This window comes from Ptychodera flava, chromosome 1, assembly GCF_041260155.1.
Source record: "Ptychodera flava strain L36383 chromosome 1, AS_Pfla_20210202, whole genome shotgun sequence".
In the NCBI taxonomy this organism is placed as follows: Eukaryota; Metazoa; Hemichordata; class Enteropneusta; family Ptychoderidae; genus Ptychodera; species Ptychodera flava.
Window position 1 is genome coordinate 3,847,114 of NC_091928.1, and position 18,749 is coordinate 3,865,862.

At 36.3% G+C, this 18,749-nt stretch overlaps 1 protein-coding gene across 1 annotated transcript; it reads right to left on the bottom strand.

The window, feature by feature from the left end:
• Positions 1-2,137: 2,137 nt before the first annotated feature.
• Positions 2,138-13,917, bottom strand: LOC139120571 (uncharacterized). The gene is made up of 10 exons (XM_070685113.1): positions 13,776-13,917; positions 11,896-12,054; positions 9,394-9,567; positions 7,622-7,897; positions 7,032-7,349; positions 6,346-6,537; positions 5,826-5,891; positions 5,535-5,597; positions 4,942-5,020; positions 2,138-3,988 (listed from the first exon to the last, which is right to left on the bottom strand). The coding sequence occupies exons 1-10, from the start codon at positions 13,852-13,854 to the stop codon at positions 3,493-3,495; spliced, it is 1,902 nt and encodes a 633-aa protein (XP_070541214.1). The 5' UTR covers positions 13,855-13,917; the 3' UTR covers positions 2,138-3,492.
• Positions 13,918-18,749: the final 4,832 nt, after the last annotated feature.

The window sequence follows — 18,749 nt, forward strand, 5'->3', positions numbered from 1 at the left end:
AGGTCTGTTTTACGACATGTGACAATTCTTTTATGATATAATCATATATCTTCGATCACTGACATAGGCACATGTTTAATTCAGTTGTTTAATTTAAAGTTGTTTATCCTGCAAGGAAGAGTAGAAGTCTAAAAAGCTCAAGGATCAACAGTATTTACACAAAAAGTTGAAATGTTAGGCAATTAAATTTTATGAATGTGCTTGAGTTTCGCGATTTACGACGTGGTCAACATAATCACTTTTACATTTAATCAAACTACCTTTCATTTTGTTTTTAATAAATAACATCCGTTATGAAAGAGTGGAGGAGTAGACCATGAGTGCTTGTTTTTTCAGCATAATGATATACTTTGAATTGGTTGCACATTTTATTAAAACATGCATGGCGGACTGTAGGAGTGTACTGCGACTTAATTACTCATCACCAACTTGAAGGTGAAACATATCAGTTGAAATACAGACCAACATTAGTTCCCCATGAGCGAAACTTACCTCTATTGAGACTTTTTAATGTGGGAATCACAATTGTTACAAAGGTCAGAAGTGCAACTCATTGTACCACTTCAGTGAACATTTTCAACTACAGATGTATTGGTTGTATTGAATTGGTACCAAATCACTGAAGAGTCAGTCTTCGTTCGTAAAAATAGGCATGGCCTGGTCTTTGTTAGTTTTTTTACATAATAGCGTCTACTCATACGCAAATTAACATTTTATGAGCATGATTCCAAATCGAGCTGACCTGCCAGTGACCTTAAACACGCAATAAAAGCCACGAGGAAGGTATGCAGGGCAAAACTGTTAGAAAATGGAATAAGAAAACTGATACAGCGTCTTAATTGTTTGGGAAGTAAAGTCGCATCTGGCCCGGCAATAGTGTGTGGTGCTACTGACCTTCTATGAGAAAACATGGCTTGTACATGGGTCTTTCTTTTTTACATATTTACACATATTGGGTGACCAAGTAAGTTCTACACATAATTTATGTACTTCTAACAACTGTGTGATTACCTTCAAATGATAGACGTATCAACTTTATTTCAGCTCATGATTTATGAAGTATCAACATTACATTTGACAAATAAACAAAAGTCAGCTTTCTGCAATTCTTCATTTAGGTCCGAGGTTGAATTTAGGAATTAAGTAAAAAAAGAGAAGTTCGATGAAAACTGATACAGCGCCTTTGTTTTGTTTTGTTTTTTTGAAGTAAAGTCGCGTCTGGCTTGTGGTTTGAATGTTAGAAGAAGTTAGCCGGTTTTTTTTCATAATAATTTTGTACAACCAAATGTGATTATATTGGTACGTGCCTTTATTTTAATTGTGTATTTTATTGTTGGGTCTATATCATCCATTCTGTTTAACCCTTTGAGTGCTATCATTTTTCCCTGCAAATTTTGGTGCAACATTTTACCAATTTTTATGAATTATTCTGTAATTGTTGATAATTTTGGAGCAAATAGCGAATATGTGAGTGTGAGTGCTTCAAAATAATTGTAACAACTATAGCTCGGTCATTGAACCACTCTTTATTTTTGAGGACGGGGGAATTTGCTCAGCGGTTTAGACTGTGATGTCTTCACTTGCTGACAGGGTACTTACGTTGTTCGAATCCGATGCAACACCTGCTGAATGTGGTGCAGGTATCATAATTATGTTTACCGTAGTGACACTATTGACGAAAACCGTAGAAATTCGTAAAATTCCCAAAACAAGCTGATCATTTCGAGGGGTTGTCTTTCCCGAAGCGGCATTTACATTATTTAGCACAGAAATATTCGTCTCCAGCAAACATGAAGCACAGCTAAGCCATGTACCCTTTACGAATATTTTTCCAAAATTTAAAATGATAGTTAACACAAGAAAGATGCTCCGACACTAAATTTTACGTACGTTTGAATGGAGTTTATCAACTTAAACGTCACACGAAAATCGTTCTACCAATTATTGATTATTCTCTGACCGCCTAAAACTTGTAGGAACAAATTTTCATTCACTGTTTACTTTAATGTTCACTTTTTTAATTCAATACGTATTATTGGTAACAGGAGAGAGGGGGTGTACAGTAATTATCAGAAAAGTTTGACTGTACAGTTCTTAATTATTATTTATCCTACAAGGAAGAGTACAAGTTTAAACTACTCTGATATCTGCTTTATTCACACAAAACAAACTTTTACAGTCGTCGAGTATTCTCGTTTATTAAAATTTCCAATTCCTATATACAGATATGTGATTTTTGCATATCAAACCCTTTAAGCATAATGCAATCCTCGTACATGTACTGTACACATTTACTGAATATCTCATAACGTTTATTTGACTCGAAAATCAGCATGGAACAAAAACGAGTCCGTGACTTGTTTTCTTAATACCATTGTCACATTAATCAGTAATGGGTCTTTTTAAACAACGAATCAGGTATCAGTAACCTTGGTTATGTTGCTGTGAATTATCACAGGCAGCCACACTGATCAGCTATAACACATTGGATCAAAGGAAAAAGTACTCGTATTTGATATTTGTCTGAACATGCAACATAGAATCATTCATTTGCAGTTCAATTGCTGTCCTATTATCGGAAAGAGTAGTAATTTAACGATTTATTTTCAAACCGTGTATTCTTAGCTTGATGTTTTACAACTAATAGTATATTCTGATTTCTGACACAGGAATTTCTCCACTCTGGTCAAATAAGACGTTTCAAAGTTTAAGGTGTACAAAATGTCATCATCAACTTAACGTCTCAATGACGGGTAAATTGATAAAAGGAAAAGACTATCTATAGCTTTCTAAATAACCTAGCGTCTCTTACATGTAAAAGATGACTGTTCAATACAATACTTTATCTTATAAAAAAAGCAGCAGAACGTTATCAGAGGAACCGAATATTGTGATAATGCAACGTATACTATTCTTGGCACAATATATTGAATGTCGATGTGTCGAAAATTGTCTAAATTTGTGGCATGAATTGAATGTCTTAAGTGACTGTCCTTTTCGGCTTGAAGAGAAGTCCGTCGCTAGAATAAGAAACACTCAAAAATGTAATAGTCTCGCAGTTGACTTGTCAAGTTAACGTTGTGAAGACGACAGAGATTTAGAGTTCAATCCTCCGTTAAAATTCATGAAACATTTTCGGATATGCTGTAGATTTCATGCAACAGGTGGTTGATTCCACCTGTTCTGTATTACGCTAATGCTGATGTTATTGCACTCGTCAAATGTCCAAAATGCTGTACGTGCTTTTCACAATATCTCAACATATGAGTATTGTTTACAGCATCGTAACTTCACAGCTAAAGTCAAATAAGCTTGGCTTATTTGAAGAAGATAATTGGAATTTTTTTCTTCGAAAGTCACTTATCATATGCTCTTCTGTCAATGTGAAGTTGGTAGTGTCAACAAACATATCAAAAGGTGTGTATTCATTGCTTTTTCCATCGATGTAGAATACTAATAAATGTTAAATAGAATATTTCGCAATGGTATCTTTCAGTTATTGTCGCTTGCTGAATAATTTTGGAGACTACAGTAAGTGTTATCAGCGCGAAGGGATGGGTGTATCGGCTCATAAGTTGATGAAACATTTAAATCACTCTGTGCACTCGTAGCGTCAGAAGTCAGGTCAGTTTTGTCTGGTTTGACGAGGCCCATGTACAGATCACGGCCTGGCTGCTGGGCGAGTTTCTCATACGTCAAATCGTCGGCCTTGTTACCATCCACGTCATGGATGCCTATATCTGCATTCCCTTCTTGACTATCGAATGAGTCGTTCTCATAATCAAAAGGTCTTCTCTCTGCAGCTTCCACACTGTTTACCCTAACTTGGTTATCTCCCTTTACTGCATCTGAAACTTCTTCATAATTCTGAATATCACAGTTAATATTTTCAATCACGTTTGACGAAGTGTAGGGTTCTGTATCATCATAGTCTCCACCAGTTGTGTAACTGACTTCGGTTTCAGTGCGTTTCTGAGAAGTAGATTTTCTGGAACAAAATCGGGGAAATAATGGTTTGTCTAATAAATATATCAACAGAAATCGAAAACATAAGTGGTATTTAGTATAAGCCACTCTGTTTCTGTTCAATTACAACATGATTTTATTCTCCCTTATTTATTAACTTCAGATATGTGTTGAAAGTAAATATCCTCCTGTACAAGCACAGTTGATTTATTTAGTTTCAACTGAAAGATGTCGAAATTTTGACGAAGTGTGTGGCATAATACGGAAAAATGTGCCTCGGGGAAGATATTCAGACTCTGTAACCTCTACAATACTTCTCTCGTCTACCAATTTTGGGGGCTCATTTTATTCGTAAAGCTCATTGAGTAATTAACTTTTCTCGGCTTATTTTTGTGAAAAATTGACTTTTACCCAAGGAGTAAACACAGGGATAGCGACCAGTGACTATGAATTTCAAGAGTCGGTAGGCCTAAATAATTGGTAATTTGTTTTGCTACGACCAAAATGCACGATGATCCCTTAGTTTTACGCATGATTTTGAAAGAGAATACTTAAAAATTTCCTTACTGAAAGTTTTAACAAAAGCTTAGTCTTTTAATTTTAAGGCGCCTGCAACCTTACGGTAGACAGACAAATATTATTTTCCACCTAAATATTGGCCGCTGGCCACACTTGGCCAATAAAAAACTAGCGGCAGTGATCTGTTATTCATTAGTTTGATTCTTCCTGGCCTTAAGATGGAACCTAATCAAACACATTAGACATATGACTATTGATTTTAAAAAATACAACTCAAGTAGTATAATGGCATACTTAAATAAAACCCCTTATTATGTGTCATGCCTGGTTAAACATTCCTTTGTTATGAATTCGGAACTCAGAAGAGAGATATTAATCTATCTGTGCGTGCTTATATAGTTTCAGAAATGTTTCCCAATCTTTGTCTTTGATTAACATAAAAACGTCGATACTTACCTCCTATAAATCATGATTGATACCAGTAAGATGAGTACCATCAATATAATCACTCCAATAACAGCACCTGTTACTGTACCTGAAAGGTATATGAACAATCAATAGTTAATAGCCAAAATTGTATTTTACTTGAAAACTTACAATGGAGAAAATAGAATAGATTGGACAAAGAAGTCACAAATGCTGTCGTGTACTGGCTTTGGAATATTACTACCGGCAAGTTTTACACGACTTACAGTTAACCATATTTTACAGTAAAAGTAGATTTATCTAAAACATGTCAGTTGAAGTGCAAATATATTGTAAGCTCTAACGATATAAACAGTGTTAGCATTATAGATGAGGTTTTTTGATGGAATAAAAATCGTGTTATTATTAAAACAACTTAGGGCACCGCAGTGTTCTCAATTGATACCACGTATATACGTAACTGAATTCACAAGGCAATACTTCAACGTGGGAATGTTTTGACAATGTCATTAAATTTCCACAATTTCTCATAAATTTAATCTTTGAAGATTGACTTGTAAATGACCAAGATTTTTGGACATAAGAAACAATTGTAAAAACGATCGAATATACATATGACTTGCCTACATCCACAAAATAAGTTGACGTCGTATTTTTAGGTGTTGCAGTCCTCATTTCCACAGTTGCTGAAAAGAATTGATCAAAAGTTATTCTTAAACAGAGAGTTCAATCTTTACTTATTAACTTTTGACTAATAATACAGGTCCTTTTTAAACACTATCATAGCGCTAAAAAACTTATTATGCCCTTGATGTTACATTCTTGTAATATCACTATTCGATATCTGTAGTAGCATTTCACTTAAAATGCATGCAAACACGATGAACCCTTTGATAAATAAATTTTCAACTTACTTGACTTTCGGTGATAATCTGTAGTTGCAAACAGCGTTGTTGAAACACCTGGATGGAATGCAGAATCTACATAAAGGAAAAGAGATGTATTGCTTAGTTTATTACTGTCAAAAACATTGCCTACATATATTATCATTGCCAAATTTTCATTTGCCAAATCGATAAGCTGAATAATAATATAAACGACAAACAAATTAATTACACTTTTCACTACGATTTGGCATTAAGATGCCTAGACTGAAAGATCCGTCGCTCAAGAGCGTTCTCTACGCCCCCCCTCACCTCGTAAGGGGGGGGGGGGTAGAGAGCGCCCTCGAGCGACGGATCTTTCAGTCTATAAGATTCCATGTTTAAACAAGAATCCTTATTTATCGATTTGAGCGTCATTAGCAAATTCATAGAGATGCATAATTTTCATCAATTTAATGCATCTGGTAATTGTGTATTATGAAAGATGGAATTTTTTCCAGAAAGTAGCAATTTACGTGATACAGTAGTTGAAACAGATGTTGCTACTTGCCTGTGCATACCGGCAGTGTGTCATTCCACGCACCATCTTCACGACACTCTATCTTCGAATGAGGACTTGTCAGAGTGTACCCTTCTTTACACGTGAATGTTATAGTGTCGCCATCGAAATAGGGACAGGAGTCGTTGTAGTAAAAGTTACCGTTTTCAAGATTTGTTGGCGCTTGACAGTTTGAAGTAACCGCTGGGAAATACATACAATCAGCAATAACATGCGTATGAGAATATAAGATAACTCACTGCATTGCTATAAAGCTGATGTGACCATCTTGCTTCTTGAACTATGCGAAGAAATTAATATAATTGCTGACAGAGAACTGATAGGCAGATAACTGATTGGTAGATAATGCTTTCCTCTGAAGTGCCATACAATGCTCTGACAATTACACTTTTTGTAATACCATATTTACTGGACGGATATTCGGCTGTGTATTAGGCCACTGACCAAAGTTTGATCCCGCTTATGGTGACATGGTGATTTAACAGATCAGTCATCACGGGATATCACGTTTAGTTTATGTTGCAAGAATCTCGACAAATTCTCCTGGAAAAAGTTCTGACTACACTTCATGGAGACATCTTTGCTGCTGACAGCTAAATGTATTGGTCAGTATAGAATATAAACAAAAGAAAGGTGGTAAGGCTCCTTTGAAGATAAGTTTATTGCTGTATCATTACCTTGAAATGCCACTGCAAATCTACCAAGATGGTTTGACGCTGAAGAGACGAAGGTGAAACGTACAAAATTTGAACAGGATACCATCGCAGCATTCTTGATGTCTAACTCATTGTATTTCCCATCATGCATTTCTATGAAGGCAATCTCGTCATTCACCCAATCAATTTCATCAATGATAAACTTTAACCTCAGTATACTACCAGTGTTTGCAGTAATATCCCAGGTGCATCGTGTGTTTTCGGGATAGTATCCAGGAAATCGATTGGAATAAATAGTTCCTGATACGTGAAATTGGCCCCCGCATGCACCCATGATTGCTGAAAGAGAAGTACGAGTTGTATTTTATAAAAGTTTCCATGTAATTATGCGGTCACTCTTATTTAATATCAAACATGTTCTATGGAAAACGAAGATAGATTAATTCATGACTATCAATTATCTAGCCATGAGAGTACACAGTGGTTAAAGTTCATGAGTCACAATTTTTCCTCGACTTTTCAATCGAAACCATTGCGTTTAACCCTTCATTCTTTCATGATAAAGAATGCTTCAGTCTTACAAGGTGACGACTACAATAACATGGCCTTACAGCGATACACTCCGATTCCATTGGTCCCTCCACAAGCTTGTGACCGATCGCCTGAGCAGTGTAAGTTACATGTTGTCGACACACTCCTGAGAGAATGATATTGTTCTTCCGTTATACAGTAACACTCATCTCCTGCTTGTAGACCAACATACATGTAGTCGTTATCAGGGAAGCTACGACATAGCTGAAGACACAGTTGGATTGTCATTTGATCACTTGTCGTGTAAGGTTGAAGGGTTCCAGTGCCGTCCCTGTGACATCCCACGTAGTCATCGTCTGAAGTAAAAATTACAGAAATATTTGAGAAATAGCTTTACGTTCGGTTGATGAGTACCTGTGTTTACAAATTGACTTTATCAGAATAAGACATACTGCTTGATTAAAGGGCCATTATTTGTAACTTTTGACCATTTTTACGTCGGAAAATTCCATGCTGGAGGCTCATGTTTGTTGCAAAATGTTGTTTTACGAAGAAACAAACATGATTAGTGATGTTATAGCCACATACAACTGTTAATTTTGTTCAAACGTGTTGCCTTCCGAGCTCGTTTGTTGACGTCTGGCATGCTCAGCGTGCTGGAGAAACGCAGATATGGTGACGCCGCGATTACGCGAGATGTACAAGTTAACGTTTATTGCGCGATCAAAACAAAAATGCATCGTGGATTGCCAGACATCTGGCTACGCAACGTGCTCGGACAATGGGACTACGACGTAAGTACCGGGCATAAGTAATGAATATTTATTTTGAATTGCTGTAAATGACTCGCGCAGGTGCAGAATAATGCTACGTTGCAATCCGCGTGTCAACAGAGTTTGTATTTCTGTCCGGACAAAAATTGAAATTTTCGTTGTAAAATCACATGTTATTTATTTGTAGGGCACGTAATGTTTCCGAATAATATGCGATTCTCTGTTATTTGACAGGCTATTGAACATGAGCCAGTGATCATTTCAATCAAAACTAACGGAAAAATCACCAGAGATACAGCTAATGGAACTTTAAAATCAGCAAAATATTTTGGATGAGTCTATTGAACAAATGTGAAAGAAGGTATCATTTTCAAGCTATCGGCTGCTTTGCCCTATGGTGGAGTACATAAATGTCATTTTCGATGTCCTATATCTGTACTAGGCTTTTCAGTCCATGATATATCGATGCCGCTGTGTAAGAGTGACGTAGCTCATGTTAGGTCAAGATTGAGTTTTTGATATTTTTGTTCGGGAATGTGAAATGCATCTTTTGCGGAAATTCAAGTAAAAAGTTAACACTACTGTATTGCAATAGGGACGTAACTTGAGGTACGACTTTGCATGAAAGTTAGTGCACTAAGGACGTATTCTATGGTTGCGTCTGGCAAAATGTAAAAAACATCAAACTGTAAAATCATCTCATACTGATGATGCTATTCAGGATATTTCATCAAAAACAGAACATTAACCTGTGCATAACATATGTAACTTATGATGAATTACGTCCTTTTGCTCAAAATGCCAGTGCGAGGGAGACGTTACTCCACATTTTTTCAATTTGCATGATAATGATTTCATAATTATTACATTCATACGTGACATTTTATATAGCTATGATATTACCCGTTACCAATAAACCATTAACAACAACAAATTGTATTTTAGAGTAAGAGGCTTTTAAAACCGTTAGCTCTAACTCAGTTTGTTGAAAACTTACTTACGTCCTCTTGCACTGGGCCATCGATAAATAAGGTAATGTTATAAGATCGCCGGAATATTGGTATTTGTGGTGTACTTACACTGGCACACTGCAGTGGCAGCCGCACTATTCAGAGAATTGTATTCCCCCGTTTCATAGGTACAGTCGTCTAAATTCTCTTTAGGGCCTACACAGAAAACGTTATAGACGCGACGTCTTTCATCGTTTCGGAGAGCGAAATCGTCTTTGCCATGCCACATAGCTCCTGGATAACCTGTAGGTGTAAACATTTTTCTCTCCGATAGTACTGAGCCATAATGTACATCAAAGTCTAAGTTCCACATTTACAAACTCGATATAACAAACACAGACAGCACCGGCTTAGCACAAGTAGACAACAACATGATACCGGTACATTCAACAAAGTCAAATCCGCAGGGGAAAAATATATGGACCTCCTGTAAATACAACTGTAACGTAGTTTGAGCAAAACATAAGACGTCTTTAGATTCTTAACATTTGTAAAGTAATAATTATGACCCTATGAAAATGGAAAGACCCGCCATCTCAAAAGGGAACATCCGGTAGGGAACAAATCAACTCATCGAAATGTATACCTTGCCTTCATTTCATCTCACAAAGTTTTGCATGCCCCTTTTTAAGAAAGCATCGTTTGTCTCCCAAAAGAAAACGATTTTCAATTGCTTATTAATGGCATCATGAAAACATAGGGAATAAAAATTTATCAGTTTCAAGAATCTGTTCCAGATGTTGGCAGAATAAAGCGAGAACCGAAGATTGGTCTACTGACAGCTCATAACTTGGGCGATAGCGTTTGATCTTTGGCGTCGACTTCATACAATCGTATAAATTAACGAACATGTATAATCAATCATTTCGCCTGACGCCACGTTGTCTTCGATATGGTCATTAGGACATTTCAAAATTAGCCGAAGCTCAAAGAAATTTTGGTGAAAAATTACTGATTATGCGACCGCAAAATTGCAAGGGCGCCGGCAATCATAGTGTGTGGTGCTACTGACCTTCTTATGAGAAAACATTACTTACACATTACAAGGGTCTTTCATTTTACATATTTACACATTTTAGGTGACGAAGTAACTTCGATATACAATCTGTTTCCTACTGACAACTTTGATTTTACCTTATAGTGATAATCTTATCAAGTTTATTTAAGCTAAGAAGGATCTGCATAATATTTGACAAATAAAAAAAGACAATTCGCCGAAATTCTTGTTTTTTAGTTCACGGGTTTAATTTGAAAAATCGATTTGATGTCTCAGTTATTAAGATTTTATAGACCTTGCCTAAACGGTTGTCGCTGTACCATAAGTTTTCTGTTACACTTGCATTATCGCTGAGTATTCGCACGGCATTTATAAATCTAATGTTGTCACTTTAACAGAAGAACGCATAATCTGATAAACTTAATATATATCTACTGAAAATCACAATGAAATTACTGTCAATCATTCAACACCTGCTAGTTAATTGGACATCTTTACACTTTCTATGAAGGCTATAGTCTCATCGTACACTATACGGACTACGTACGTATCATTGGTTTGCAGCAATGAATATAAAAGAGGAATTTTACTATGATGTAGCATACATTTGCACCTCGATCCTATGAAAACTGGAAAATCATAAGGGACCGTCTCAGATTGTCGCAGAAGTTCAAAAAGTGAAATTCATTCGTTTTTTGGGTTTTTTTTGGGGGGAGGGGGTTTGACCTCCATTCAATTAGTGAACTTTACTTTCGCACTTTTATTTTATGATCACAAGTTTTCGTGTGTTTATTTTAAATTAAAGAAAAACTGCACACTCGTGCCAACAAATTTGTAACTGTTTCCATCTCGTTTGTGCCCCAAACACAATTTACCGATAGTAACATTAATGTATCCTAATCATTTCATTCATCAAATTACACAAAGACAAAAAGTATCATTTTTTAAATGTGCTATTCATAAGCGTCTGCTCTAACCACTAGATGTCTTTATTCTCACTTGTATTGCACCTTGTCATAGTCGTTTAATATGATTGATTGAACATGCCCGGGCCCCCTTGTCAAAGTTTCTCGCTTATTTACCGCCCCTACCAAGTACAAATTGCGTGTTCGCAAAGACAAAGACAGCACAAGAGATTCAAAAAGGGAAAGTAAAATAAAATGAAACTTTTATGCGGTAAAATGCCCTGTTAGTACTCAAATCTGATCGACTACTTTAATTGTAATGTGGCAAGGGGAATACGTCTTTAGTAGCTACATGATAGCAAATAGCAAAATGCAACATTGTACTCTCAGGCGGCCGTGGACATTTCGCACTTTTGAAGTTTCGTTTAGGGGAGGGGGTTTTGATCTTAACGAAGGAATTTCGTTTCTTGAACTTCTGCGACAATCTGAGACGGTCCCTAAATGTTTAGAATGTTTCTCATAAATTAAGATCGCTAACAGTACATCAGCATATCATCTGGTGTCATCCTTTACAAGTGTAGACAGATCCAAGACGAAGTTTTGAAATCCGAAATTTGATTTGTTTGATCGTACCGAGTCCCGTTTGTAAGCTGAATAATTCTTTATTACCTGATTCTTTGCAAACAACGTCAGCGCTAACAAGGCTCCAATCGTGCTGACTGGCACCAGGGCTATAATATAAGACTGGTAGCCATTCGTTGCCATGGTAAATCTCAACTCTGCCCTCATAGGGAGTCTCACCGTCCACTAACCGTGCTCTCTTGGATTCTGAAAAGGGATAATAATGGCGTCACACAAACCGGATCCAGTGACAACAAAACAACAAGCAGCTGAATTATTAAACTGAAATTTTATAGCGTGGTTGGAGACGATGATTAGAAATATTTGTGTCGTAAATAACAATGTCTTTCGTATCTTATGGAGACAAGAGTATGTATCCAGGTATGACAAAAAACCTATAGTTCTGCAGAGCGGATTGGAAGGGGTCTAATTGCGTCATTAGGTGGTGTATTCATCCCTTCAGCGGGATTAATAGAGTGTGAGACAAAATATCCCCAACCAGTGTGAGAAATCTGATCCCAGGTCCTTGGTGTGTGAGATTCTTTTCTCACATGACCACAAAATGCGTTAAATTCACATTGGACTTGTAAAACATTGTCCAAAATCGTGACAAGTCTGTCATATGCCACTGTACTTTGACTTGCTTACTTTGTAGTTCTGGTCTATGTGTTACTCGTTGTGCCATTGGATAACATTTTGCGCGTGGAACAAAACAGACTGTTTATCATCCAATCAGAGCTCGTGTAATATTTACAGCAGAGTGTGGGACGGTTTCTGAGAGTGTGGGATCGATTTTTCCCACACTGTCGATCCCGCATTCCCAGCGGCCAGGAATGTGAGAATATGATTTTCCGAATTTGTATTACCGTTAGCTTCAACTACACTGATAATCTTATTTCTTATCAACCTTACATCTTAGAATGAATTTTGGACGTATACAGTAACGTAAACTTTAATAAGACGGATCTGACATAAACATGCTTTGTCTGAGGTTTCTGTTCCAGTTAGAAAAGTTAATTTACCTTAAGCATCGATGAGTTATATTAAACGACACGACCTTTTACGGAACGTTTATCTTGCTGTTGTTTCACCATATCAGTTGTTTTTGAGCATTCTTGCTACGAACTTAATTCAATACAGGTGGTTATAAAATTAACTTGCTGTTATTACAATTTTATCGCTAGGAATATCAATTTTGCCTTACGGAGATGCGGATAAGTAGTGCAACAGGAGCATATGGTTTGCTTCATATATACATGATGAAGAAATTGATTTATTAGTGAAGCGCAGTATTAACAAAGCCGTAGCATATGAATCCTGTTCATTTAAAATGAAACCTTACCAGCTTGCGTTATCCGGTCGATATAACCCGCTGTTAAAAGTACATTGTGGACGCTAGTTAATTGAAAGAGTGCATAGTTCAAACGGGAAGTTGATAGAGTATTTTGTGAACAGAATATTTTTCACTGTGTTCTCAATTACCACTCGGACAATTGAAGAACTCGTGAATGCGATGCAGAGTTTGGCTGAGATTATTGAATAGTTAAATAGCGTTTCTCTCGTCCTTAGAGGTTTTACAACCGTTAGGTCAGTGTTGATTTACAGGAAGGTTGTGTGATAAGCGTTTTGATCGATGCGAAAATTAGGCGCAATGTTGTATTCTATTTCGTCTAACCTAAGTCCTTGTCATCCTCGACCGATTTCTATATTCCGTAGTCGACAATATGATGATGCCGGTCTATGAATTCCCAGTTGCTTTACTTTAACAGAGGTGAGTAAGCGACCTGATAGATCGAATACTTTTTAAGGACACTGAAAACACAATGAGTCGCGGTACTTCTTACGTACAGTTTATCATGGATTTTTGGCAGTTTTTCGTGGGATTAGAAATGTCAGATCAAAACTTTCTTAGAACCATTTGTTCTTACCTGTCCCTCCTAATGCCGTGACAACGAAACAAATAATGCACAGCATGAAAATATTTCCTTCTTGTTTACAAATTCCCATGGTGAGAAGGCGATCCTAGACTCGACAAACATGTATGGCTGCTTCGGTGTCGTCCAAATATGTGCCACTTCCTGGTTGTAAGGTCGGCACTGAAAAGAAATGTAGGGTTAGTGCCGCTGTTGCTGCAGATCCATTGTCCCCATTCTGTACACATAAAAGTCTTACATTGTTATGGCTGATTTTCGAGCGACAGTACAACTCTTCAATGGTACCTTTCTGTAGGTCCATGGCTGTACGTGGTGTGAGGCAGTCGTCTTTAAGTAGGGTGGCCAAGCCATTTTTTTCTCTGTTTATACACACAGTTTAAATGGATTTTAGCAAGAATGGGTAAAAGAAGAAAAATAAAAAAAATTATGCAAATAGCTGTATCCAATCAAAAGCGATAAAAATGCCATTTTTTCGCGGAACAATTTCGGCAAATTTCAAAAGTATTTCAAAGTATGCCGTTCCTTCAAGTTTGGCAACCCATAATTTTTTTTTTACTTCACATGGAATCATTAAACTATGTGTCTTGTGCACAGATTTACCCAATATTACGGAAAAATCAAGATTTGACCGATGCACAGTCTTTGATTTTGAATCTGTGAGTGTTGACAATTGAAAATACTTTGTGGAGATTTAGCCGACTGGTTCTGTCTCAGGCCTCTCAGCTAGGCGACTGATGCCGTATGTTGTGGGTTCGATTCCGATTGAAAACTATCCGTATTTGTCTGACTTAGTCAAAATTGCGGCGGCACCGTACCATCGAAAAATGGATGGATTTTTATGTTTTTATGAATTTTGAATTCACATAACTTAAAAACTAGAGCTCACAATACAATGAAATTTTGTCACAATGTTATTTAATAACACTCAATTCTAACAAATCAATTTAAACTGCCAATTGTCTTTTAATGCAGTTCATTTTCAGCCATGAAATTGTAAGAAATAGCAAAAATATCTGACCAAAATTGCGACCAAAATTTTGTTTTTGAAATGGTCATGTGAATTTCTTAAAATAACGTTGCTTCTCATGATTTATGACACAGCCCCATAAAACATTTTGTCTGTTAAAAGGCAGTTGGATGCTACATGAATCACATACTCACTTTTAGGTAAGAAAATGCAAGTACAGTTTTTGCATGAAATGGAATATATATGAAAATCATGAGAACGGAATATTTTGGAGATTTTAAGGCCATTCAGTTGCTATGCTAGCTGCCAATACTATTTTAATTGGAGATTCATTTTTAATTCGGAGATTCATATGAAAAATAACATTAAAATGTTGAAAACATCTACTTGCAAAACTCAAACCAATTCTGTTGCTATGCTAGCTGCCAATACTATTTAAATTTTTTATTCATATGAAAAAAGGAAACATTAAAATTTTCAAAATTTCTATAATAAATCTGACAATGCCTCTTTTTTTAACTCAGGGGATAATATAAATACGTATCTGTTATTTTTTGTAATCAGTGTTGAAAAAAATAGTGTATATTTCTATATTTTCAATTATTTCTCAAGTATTATTTTCCCTTACTCGCCTCACAACATACCACTAGAGGGCACTTTTCATTCAGGGATATACGCGTACATACTGATTTACTCGGAAAAAAAATCGACCACATTTTGAAATTATCAACATTTTTGTCATATTTAAACCATGCCATAAGCAAATGAACACTTATTATTGCCATCGCCATGAACGATCTGTTCAATTTCACAAATACTTGGCTGTCCGCTGTCCCTAACTTCAGCCTCAGGCATGGAAGGCTGTTAATGGTGTGTCAGTGTGACTGCCTTCCGCCGCCATCTTGAGTCACACTGTACTGAGGTATATGAATGAACACGATTTTGTTTTTATGATTCGTACTTGTGCTCGTGGACAGATTTTCGTCATATTTCACAGAAATGTTGGAATGATGTTTAAAAAGAGCATGCTACAAGTTTTATGGCAAAAATATGTATCTAAATGGGAAAAATCTACACCGAATTTACCGTACTCACTTTACCTCGTGTTTGCTGGGTAAACTCCCCAGAAAATAACAAAAACTCACCACTACATGTAAATGGGATGGTCTGCCACTTCCTGGCCAAGTTTCACAGTTCTATGACAGCGTGCACAGGGCCCGAAAGCAGTTCCGTTGCAAAATAGGTATTGACTGGATTCAGAAGTGCGTGCCATGAGCGGCGACCGCTCGAGCGCTGTGGCCGGTCAGTACGAAGTGGCATTTTTGGAGAGGAAAAACACTATTTTTCTATCGTTTTTTCTTCAGTTTTTTAATGAAACCTGCCTCATACATCGATTTTAATTGGAAATATCCATTTTTTCGGTAACTGAGCTACTTATTTTCAGAAAAAAAAGGTGTTTAAAATTTCACGAAAATCAAATTTCACTTTCAGTGTGCGTGAGTTGCGTAATATGTCGCAACATTTTAGCTAAACTTTTGCCACCCTACTTTAAGGTAGAGTGCGCCTCGGGGACAGGTATTTCTGACGCTCAAATTTTTTCAATTCTTTTCTGATCTACCAATTGTGGGTGTTCATTTTAAAGCTCTTTGAGTGATGTAAGCAAACTTTTCACGGTCTTAGTTTTCCGAATTTTATTCTGCCATTTTGAATTTCAAATATTGGTAAATTTTGGGTTATTTGTTTCTCTAGTACCAAAATTTGCACGGTGACTCCTGATTCATATTCTTGATTTTGAAAAAAATGGTTGAAATATTCTTTGGGGAAACTTTGGCCAAAACAATCAGAGTGCACCGACTTTGACAAAATTATAACATGCCGACTTCATGGCATGTCACTATTCTATTATGATATAATAACATATATTTAATCACTGACGTTGGCACATGCTTGATTCATTTTTTCAATTTAAAGTTATTTATCCTGCAAGGAAGAGTAATAATGTAAGAAACTCAAGGATCAGCAGTATTCACACAAAAATAGTTGAAATGTTATGCAATTACCAAATGTGCATAACAAATTTTGTGAATGTTTAAATTTATCATATAAGACGTACGTCTGTAAAACTGCGGATTGGGTTGTAGCGATTTTGATAGGTCTTCTCTTGCGACATAACCACAAAATAATCAAATTTTCCATTCAATTAAGCTATCTCTCATTTAATTTAATTCAACATCCAGTATGTAAGAGTAGAGGAGTAAGTTATGAGTGTTTGCTTTTTTTCAGCATATTGATATACTTTCAAATGGTTGCAGATTTTTATCAAAATATGCATGTCGAACAGCAGGAGTGTACTGTGACGTAATTACTAGTCACCAAGGCTAAATATAATCTCAGTTGAAATACAGACTTAGTTATTTACTTAAGAGCTAAACTTACCTCTATTGAGACTATTTCATGTGGGAATCACAATTGTTACAAAGGTCAGAAGTGCAACTCTTTGTATCACTTCAGTGAAAACCTTCAACTAGAGATGTATTGGTTCTATTTAAAGGTGTCAAATTACTGAAGAGTTCTATTAGGTCAGTCTTAGTTCGTAAAAAAGGCATGACTTGGTCTGATTTTTTACTTAAATAGCGTCTACCCAAACACAATTCACATTTTATGCGCATGGTTTTCAGTCGAACTGACCCACCAGGGACCATAAACACGCAATAAAAGCCATAAGGAAGGTATGTAGGGCGAAACCGTTAGAAAATGGAACTAGCAAAAAAGAGAAGTTTAAGATGAAAACTGATTTAACGCCTTCTTTATTTCGTAAATAAAGTCACATCTGGCGTAATGTTAGAAAGAAGTGAGCCATTTTTTCAATACAATAATTTGTACAACCAGATGTGAAACATTGGTACGTGCCGTCACTTTAATTGAGTTCTTGTATGTTTGGCATATATTATCCATGCCGTTTAAAGGCAAGTTTACTATCAATGCAAAAGGTGTAAACAGCAAAATCGACTGTTAAGCAAGCATTTCCTGTCATTTCCGTCTGTTTGTCTATATAATTTTCCTTCATACGTATGGTCCTGAATGTACATAATCAAAGTTGTCAACGGTGATTACCGGTGCAAACAATAGTTGATATGGCGACTGTTTGGTACGCGTATCATAATTATGTATTCAAAGTGACACTATTGACAGAAACCGTAGCAATTCGTAAACTGTTCGATGCAAGTACCCTTGCAAATACAAGCTCATTATTTCCAGGGGTTGCACTTACATTATTTAGCACAGAAACCTTCGTCTTCAATAAACATGAAGTGCAACTTAGACATTTTCCTCTTACGAATATTTTTGCCATATCATTGAATGATTGTGAAGAAAGATGCTTTGACACCAATTTTGACGTTCGTTTGAAAGTTGGTTTGAATAAAGCCACTTTTCCGTTCGTGTTGCCGAGGGATTTTATTGTTCTGGGCATGCTCCTTTAGTGCATCGATTTGAAGTCTTGAACCGCTTTCCTTTCACAACACAAGAAAATTGCCTCGTCAAATACTGATTTATTACCGACCACCAACAAATTGTAGGCACAAATTGTCATTTAATTTTATTCATATGAAAATGTTTTATTGGCAACGGTAAAGAGGGGTTACAGTACTTGTCGAAAAAGTGTGACAGTATAGTCCGTAAATTCTCATTTATCCTACAAGGAAGTGTACACATTTAAACTAGACAAGCATCTGCTTAATTCACACAAAACAAACTGTAACAGTCGTCAAGTATTTTCATCCATAAAAAATTCCAATTTGTATGTACACATGTGATTTTGTGTCTTAAGCCACACATCAAAGCTAAAGCAAAATACATATGGGTATATCCTCTTACATGAACGGTATACAAGGATTGAGGTTTCGTGTAATCTCATTAATTTCATTTTAATGGAACATCAATAAGGAAAAAATACCGGGTTCATGGCTTATGGTTGGCTGAATATCAATGACACTGCTATG